The sequence below is a fragment of the Sinocyclocheilus rhinocerous genome, unplaced genomic scaffold, assembly GCF_001515625.1.
Source record: "Sinocyclocheilus rhinocerous isolate Xijiao unplaced genomic scaffold, SAMN03320098_v1.1 scaffold1238, whole genome shotgun sequence".
Taxonomy (NCBI): Eukaryota; Metazoa; Chordata; class Actinopteri; order Cypriniformes; family Cyprinidae; genus Sinocyclocheilus; species Sinocyclocheilus rhinocerous.
In genome coordinates this window covers 258,500-266,982 of record NW_015662954.1, presented here as the reverse complement: position 1 = coordinate 266,982, position 8,483 = coordinate 258,500, and the positions used below count along the sequence as shown (strand labels likewise).

General features: G+C 36.9%; 1 protein-coding gene across 1 annotated transcript in view; it reads right to left on the bottom strand.

Annotated features, from left to right (window-relative positions):
- tdrd5 (tudor domain containing 5) overlaps positions 1-8,483 on the bottom strand; it is a 16,166-nt gene that overhangs the window by 5,888 nt on the left and 1,795 nt on the right. Inside the window, exons 3-13 of the mRNA XM_016538816.1 lie at positions 7,001-7,432; positions 6,742-6,893; positions 6,574-6,657; positions 6,432-6,488; positions 5,532-5,700; positions 5,250-5,428; positions 4,051-4,265; positions 3,731-3,940; positions 3,486-3,552; positions 1,167-1,364; positions 929-1,072 (exon numbers count right to left, since the gene is read on the bottom strand). Coding sequence (XP_016394302.1) covers positions 929-1,072; positions 1,167-1,364; positions 3,486-3,552; positions 3,731-3,940; positions 4,051-4,265; positions 5,250-5,428; positions 5,532-5,700; positions 6,432-6,488; positions 6,574-6,657; positions 6,742-6,893; positions 7,001-7,432 — 1,907 coding nt within the window. The remainder of the gene's footprint in view (positions 1-928; positions 1,073-1,166; positions 1,365-3,485; positions 3,553-3,730; positions 3,941-4,050; positions 4,266-5,249; positions 5,429-5,531; positions 5,701-6,431; positions 6,489-6,573; positions 6,658-6,741; positions 6,894-7,000; positions 7,433-8,483) is intronic.

Sequence of the window (8,483 nt, the reverse complement as noted above, 5' to 3'; positions counted from 1 at the left end):
TATGCAAATCTTCCCAGATAGTGACGTAGGTATGTGGGGGCGTGTTAGAACGAGCCGTTTTAGGTAGGTGTGGCTGACTCTTAACTTTTATAAAGAATATCTCTTTGGATTTGAGACTTTAGTCTTTGCAACTTTACAGATCTTCTTTATGCACCAAGAGCTTGTAACACTCCAAAGAGAAAGAAAAAATTGAAATCATCATTGCATCATATGACTTCTTTAATTAGGTATGGGCATTTTTGGCAATTTCTCATTTCGATCATCGATAGGTTTCAAAAACAAGTACTCGGGGCGGGGGTGTTTACAAGCAAGGAAAACAGACAGACTTTACTATAGGCCCATGATTTACTCAACCTCAAGCCATCCTAGGTGTATATGACTTTCAGCGGAATACAATCGGAGTTATATTAAAAAATGAAGTTAGAGATTACGGTTTATAAAATATGGATATTTTTCTTACAAAACATCGATTCGCTTCAGAAGGCCTTTATTAACACCCCCAGAGCCGTGTGGAGCACTTTTTATGATGGATGGACGCACTTTATTGGGCTTCAAAATGTTGACCCTCATTCACTGGCAAAATAAAGCTTAGAAGACATTTAGAAGGACATTTTTGTAAATAAACTCCGACTGTATTCGTCTGAAAGAAGAAAGTCGTATACACCTAGGATGGCTTGAGGGTGAGTAAATCATGGGGTAATTTTCATTTTTGGGTGAACTAACCCTTTAAAAATCTGAACTCCCAAACACCCACAAGATCCAGTGCTGCTCACTGTCATTCCTCTATTTACAGCCTCAGCAGACAGACCTGCCATTCATCGGCCCAATCGAGCAGCACTGAAATTTCACAGAGCTAACTGACAGAGCTTCACTGGCTTATGGCCCATCAGTGCTGTATCGTGATGCTGGATGTGTATATTAAAGTTACCGTTTGAGAGGAGCTCAGAGAGCCATTTCCCTGAAAGAAGATCTGGGTTTCTGGAAAAGATGTGGATGGTGAGAGACACTCCTTTACTTCCTCAAGCTGATCATCTCCAAAATAAGACGTCACTGGGTTGAACTTCCCTGACACCTAAAAAGCCAAACGAGAAGAAACCAGCAAATACTGAAGAACAGATTCTTCTTGGGTTTTACGCAAGTGGGTAAATGAAGATTTGAACCCAGACCAATCCAAAAGCGGTAACGGAGGGAAGGGCGTGGCCCTCTTTCTGTAGGGCGAGGTGAATGTAAACATCCTCCTCCGTGTTTGTGTCGCACAGGAAGAGCAACAGGAAGTCCTCCTGGTAGCTGTGGATGGCGGCCACCAGAGTGCGCTCACAGCACATCCGCTGGAAAGCGCTGATCGCACTCTGAGTCCAAATGCTCTGAGGGAAAAAAAGACAGAAGGAAAATGTGAAGAAAAAGAATAACTAGTGCGACAAAATGAGCAATAAACAACCAAAAGCTGGTTCTCCATCTGCTGCAGGGAAAACAAGCATACAACACAAAAAGTGTAGTCGAATTTGTGAATAAATGACAGAGATTTAGGGGTTAACGGTTTGAATCAGCCTAATGAATCACTTGCTCAGAATCAATTCATTCAGAGTTTACTAAATCAATATCTAATTCGCTTACTGAACTGCAAGTCTTCATTGCTTTGATATAAGAAGCCTTAAAGCCTTATTGCTTGCATTGAAAAAAATTATGTAGAACAGACAGAATAGATGATTTAGATTGAAAAAATGAATGAATAAATAAATAAATAAAAATAATATTTTATTTATTACATTTGTGTCATTGCAATCAATTTTAAATGAAAATAAATAAGGACCAAGTAAAAATCCATGAAAAAATTTTATCAAATATAAATCATAATACATCAAAATTATTAAGAATGTTGTGATGTTTGTGATTTTTCTCTTATATTACCCACCCTTAATAGAATACAAAATAATGATCTTTAAAAAAGCATCATATGACCCCTTTAAGTAATAGTTCACCCAAACTGAAAATATTGTGACAATTTACTCGAGCTGTTTTATTAATAAAGGTGTTTCATTGCAATCAACATAATTTTCAATGAAGATAAAGAGAAAAAAACATTTAAAAAAAGTTTTTTTCCATGAAAAAAATTGTACATCTTAATATAAATCATAAAAGATCATTCCAATTTTATTGCTTTTAAATAAATATATATAGAAGAAGAAATATATTATATACACACACACATCTTTATTTCAGTTTTATCTTTAATACATTTATTGCAGTTAATTTCCAAGGCAACATTTTTAATTTTCCTCTCATTTTACTTATTTATTTATTTAATTTAACAAATGGTTTTCAATAATTTTAGTTAGGGGTGATCCGATCAGGATTTTTGAGGCCGATCACCGATCACAGAAAGCAGTATCTGCCGATACCGATCTTTTTAAAGCCTTATTTTTATCATGTAGAATTATTTATAGTAATACTCAAATCAGGAATTTTAGACATTTATTCAGGGCCTGAATTTCATTTTTGAAAATGGGGGGAACTTCCCTCTTGTGACTCTTGTTAGAGGGGATTTTTTTAATTTGAGGGGACATTTTTCAAAAATATATATTTATCTCACCTAAATGTTCGATCATGCAGTGCATTTTTGTTTTTACACTCGTGCAATTGTTGCACAATAGCTTACGCACAGCTCAAAAACCTAGCCAAAAAGCCATAGCCTATGTTGACTGTGAAACACAGTAGACTTTAATTTTATGCATTTATGGTGTAATTACTACATATTCGTTTTCATATTTACCGCAAACAGTGCGCTGTTACTTTAATTCAGCTCTTGAGGTGCAGCAAAAATAGACTTGGTGCGGATACGATCTCTGCACTGCTGCAGACCTGGAACGCACTGCCGGACAGCAACCGTTTGCAGTGTGAACGCTTTATTAATCCGTTAACATGAGCGCGGAAAAAATACGCACCGCATACACACTGCAAACGGAGTAATGTAAACCTGGCATTGTGTGTGCGCTGCGAGTGTGCATGAGCGCACAGTCTCCATGAGCGCGAGCCCGCTGAATGGTTTAAACACTGGCAAGAATTAAAAAGAAATGCAATTTATAAACTTTATTGATGATGCGACACTGCCTCAATTGTGCAAGTGACAATTCCTATGTCAACTGTGCAGTGTGCAGCTCGCTTATAGTGCAGACGTGATGTGATTTGAAGCCGTTTGCGCATTTTGAGAGAGAAAGAGAGAGCACGCTGTGATTCACTCACGCCGTTTGTGAAATTATGTCCCACAAAAGGTTTTCAAATTACTTTAAGAGTTATTTAATGAAGAAATATGAATTGCACCTCACCTTCAGCATAATAATTATTTTACCAGCGCCAGACAGAGACCGGGATGGTGCCGCTGCATGTCATTGCCAAACCTCTGACGGCAGATGCGTCATCAGCTTGAGATCGGTAGCCGATCAATCGGAGCACCCCTAGTTTTAGTTAACAATAACAACACTGCTTACCGTGATGGGCCGAACTCCAGTTAACATTGCAGGGACAGCCTGAGCTGGAAGATCAGCATAACAAGCTCTGGAAAGATTTTGAGAGTATACAAAGCAGCAGAGATACAAACATATATGTCCTAAACAAATGCAACGTCTTTAATTTATGGTGTAATACTAATAATTGTAAAACAAAACCAAAACCTCAGGTAATCATTTAGGTTTAAACGACACTTTCATTGTTTTATAACAATTTATGAACTTACTTGAGAAACCGGAGGCTGTTTCGTTCCACTTTTGTGATGTCTCCGAAGTCAACATAGTAGACCTTTACTTCAGTATCACTGAACAGCTCGTGGATCACTACCCGGTAGAACCACATGTCTCTGGGGGCCACACAGCACACCTGACCCGGCCGCACATACGCATCAGGCAGCCGGTATCTCTCCGTCACATCTGGGTAGGAGTAACAGCTCCTGGAAACAAGTATTAGGCATGTTCAGAATGACATACTACTCAATCCCAGCCCAAATAATTATGAAATTAATCAGTGACAATTCAACATACAACGAGATAAGTGAGATACCTCATTTCAATCATCATGTTCTCTAGGGCTCTGGCCTCCTTGTTCTGGCTGAAGCGGATGTAGAAGTGGCTGGGAGACTCCGTCTGCTCCACCAGGACAGGCACCAGCTCTCTCTCCCTCCTGCGAGCCGGGGGCTTCAGCTTCTGGCAGCACACTGCGTCTGGAGGAACCGCTGAAACTCGACTCACTACCAGCTCTGGGAAAAGATCCGCCATCTACAACAAACACATAATACTCTTATGATGTTTAGAATTATTATGTGTTTATATATACATATATATATATTAGTGCGGTCAAACGATTAACTGAATCCAAAATAAGTTTTTGTTTACATAATATATGTATGTGTACTGTGTATATTTATTATGTATAAATACACACACACATACAGTATATATTTCAGAAAAATATGTTATTTTTCTATATTAAATCTATTTATAATATAAATTATGAATATAAATGTAGACATGTAAATACATGTAAATATTTTCAAAATATATGCTGTATGTGTGTGTATTATATATACATATTAAATATACACAGAACAAACACATATTATTCAAACAAAAACTTTTATTTTGGATGCGAATAATAGCGATTAATCGTTTGTAAACATTTGATGCATATAGTACGTATTGAATACAGCGAAAATAGCATTTATTTGACTGGAATTGCAGAATCTAAAAAAAAAAAAAAAAAAAAAAGTACACTTCCATAATGTACTTAAAGTGCTCTATTTTCGTGTACTAATTTTGTAATATAATTTTGTAACTAATTTGTAATAATATACTAAAACATACTATGTCTGTATTTAAAAAATTTATTTAGTCACCACTTGTAGTACACTTGAGTGTACTAGTGTATGAAAGAATTCCACGACATTCAAATTTATTGAGATGCACCTGTAGTCCGTTAAAAGCGCATTTTAGTTCATATTCATGATGTCCCAAAATAGCACAGTTGAGTACACTTAGTTGATCTTAAGTTTATCTTAAGAAGTAATAAAGAATCATTTTTAGTATATTAAGTAGTATATTTATTATATTATGTTGTTCCATTATATGTATTAATAATGTAGTGGTAATAATGCCTTTTTATACAAATAGATACCACGCAACTTTACTTAAGTACATTTTGTAAGTTTCCTTAGGATTGATATGGGAGGGAATCATAATGTATTATCAATAATGAATCTTAACCTGATGGATGGTTTTATTGGTGATTCTGAGCTCAGCCTCGGACTCTTGGGTGTCTGTGTATTGCTCCACCTCTTCGCGCTCCCATGCAGACTCGGCACAGCTGAAGTAATAGGCTTTGCTGGAGGGATTCTGGGATTTAGTCGTCAGACTGGAGGTGGTGCCGTGACCCGGGGATAATTCTTGCAAAAGGAATACATCACAATCAAAGTTCCATTAAAGATGATCAATAAGCTAGGAGCACTCATTTGTCTTTTCAAATCAATATGACATAAAGCTAAGTACCAGGTTCAGTGGGTTGTATGTCATTTGGTTTGAACTCCACAACCATCCAATGGTTTTCACTTTCGTCAGCACCTTTTTGGATGGACAATGTGTCACTCAAAGCCCCAACCATTTCCGTCACGCTCAGAAAGCCATACTGGCTCACCGGCAACTCCTCACCATACATTCGCTAACATCAAAAAACAGATCATAAGTTAAAAAAGCTCACTGGCACCATCTAGAAACTCTAGAAAAAATATTGCTGTGGATATGATGTTTTCATTTTCAGTGAGTGAGGCAATATTCCGACCATCATAGAGGCTTATTTTGCGTGACCTCGACATATGACTACATCATTCCTTACAGTTTCAACCCAAAATCTATGGAAGCTTGTTTTTGCCACAGGAGAAAAAATAATAATAAAAAAGGTAATTGCCTAATCTAACAATTCAGTTTTTTTCCCCTCACAATTCTGAGGTTTTTTTTCCACCCAATTCTGACTTTTTATCTCAATATAAACTCAGAATTGGGAGAAAAAGAGTCAGAATTACGAAATTTGTGACTTTTCTCGAATTGTAAGAAAAGTCACAATTACCTTTTTTATATTCTATGGCAGGGAAACAACTGAATCGCAAGATGTAAACTCAGAATTCTGAGAATAAAGAAGTCAGAACTATGGGTTACAAACTCTGATTGCGATAAAGACATTTTGAGAAATTAGGAGAAAAATGTCAGAATTGTAAGATAAAATGTAACAATTAACTTTTTTTATTCCATGGCGACAACAGGCTTCCATGGAAATAAAAAAAAGATGCAAAAACATACAAAATAGGCTTACTTTTTTGTAGGCAGAATAAATTTTCTTATTTTTTTCTTCAGATATGAACTCAGATATGGTCTTGACAGGATTTGTGAGAATACCTTGTATTCTGTGGGAAGATTGTGAATGGAGATCCCATTGCCATTTTCAGCTACAACCTGAAAAAAGATCCATATCTCAAAAATAAGCCTAGGTGAGGAGATGAGACAAGAAAGGCTGAGTTTTAAAGCTGTTATGTCTGACCTTCCGTAGCTTATCTTTCAGCTTGTGGCTGACGGTGCCAGCGGTGCCCTTCTCAAGGATCTGCTGTCTGAGCTCCTCCTCAAGCTGTAAGAAGATTTACCTCAACAGTATTGATTTATATATAGCGCAACATGAAATATCACCTTAATTTCATACAAATATCCAAACCTTAAAAATAGTTTCTTCAAAAGAGTGCTCTGCCTTCACAGGCTCCGGTTTAGGAACAGCAGGGGGGGAGTGCGAATCTTGCTTGTTCCTCTCAAGTGGCGAAGTTGTTTTAGGACTGACCGGCTTCTGTTTTGCCACCAAAGGAGGTGCCACTGCAGAGGTATCATCGTGGAAAAGACATAAATAATCGATCTGAACCAAAAACAAGAACATGATATCAACTTCTCTTTCTCTAGAAATTCCATTATCATATACATACATGGCTTAGAAAGATTTGTCATCAGATGTTTGAACTGATTTTGTGCCATTATGGCATTCCTCAGCAGCAGTTGCGAGCCTGTGCGACTCTGCTGCATGATTACGAAATCCGTGGCAGCTGCCAGCATCTCGGAAATGGAGTAGAAGCCATACTGCGTGATGTTGAGCGGCTTTCCGAACTGCCCCATATACCTGGACTCCAGCTCTGATAATCTGACCGGCCCATGAGATAGTAACTGTTTTAGTTGGCTGCGCAGTTGAGCGGGCAGAGCGGGTTTTGATTGGCCACGGCGAGGGAGAATAACGGGCTGGTTCCGTGGGTAAGAGATGTGGAAGTTTCTTGGTGTTCCCCTCCGAATGCTGGTTTTGGTTTTGGGGTCACGTTGCTTAGCCACCAGCTCTTGGATGCCTTTGGTGCTCTCATCTACAATGGCTGCAAACAGAAAAAAAAAAAATTTAATAGATCTAAAGGCCATGATATACCTCAAGCGAAATCGAAGAATGAACTGATGTAACAATTTTTGATCAAGCCAAAACACATTTCGTTTAGAGAGTTTGAAACAGCTTGCCAAAGCAAACTTTGTGGAAAAGTTTGCTTGGGCTGGTAAAAATGAACCATAAGATGTTTAGGACAACTTAGATTTTTCCCACACCAACTCACTATATGTTGTTTTCCAGATGTGTTTGCAACATCAAAGTATATCGACATAAACAGTATTGTCCCACACAGTGATATTTTAGTATCACTGAGGTAAATATTATTAGTTTTATTAATATTTTGTATTCGTTTTTTTTGTTTTGTTTTGTTTACATAGTTTTTAGTCATTTTATTTCAGTTTGAGGTATTTTAGTACATCAATTCAAACTAAATAAAAATGAGAAATGTTACTTGGCAACTAGCTAGAAAAAAAATGTTTAATTTTAAAAAATATTTTAGTTAAACACCAGTTAACGTCATTTTATATTTTAGTTAACACCAGTTAACATCATTTTATATTTTAGTTAACACCAGTTAACGTCATTTTATATTTTAGTTAACACCAGTTAACGTCATTTTATTTCAAGTAACACCTTTTTTATGGTTTTAGTTTTAACTATAAGAACCCCGATCCCACACACACAATTTTTGCACATGCAGTGTTTGAATAAATGCTGCATTTTTTCCAAACCGAATTACCTGAACCAAAAATATTCAGTATGAATACATGTACTGTTACACCGCTAATTTTAACAGATATAAAGGCTAAATTAAGCTAACATATTGATATTTAAATTTTAAAATCTATCCACCTTTTTCTAGCCGTAAAAATAGGCGCGGCCATTTGTAAATTCTATGGGTCTAGCTTCCGGTCTCATCCGCGTCCAGCTATTTTTAGTTGTACAAAACAGTTCGTTTTGCTGCTTGATATTGAAAATTGGTGTGTCTTACCATACACACTGGTTTGTAGTGAAAACAGTTTTACCGTTTACTGCACGTTGTTATT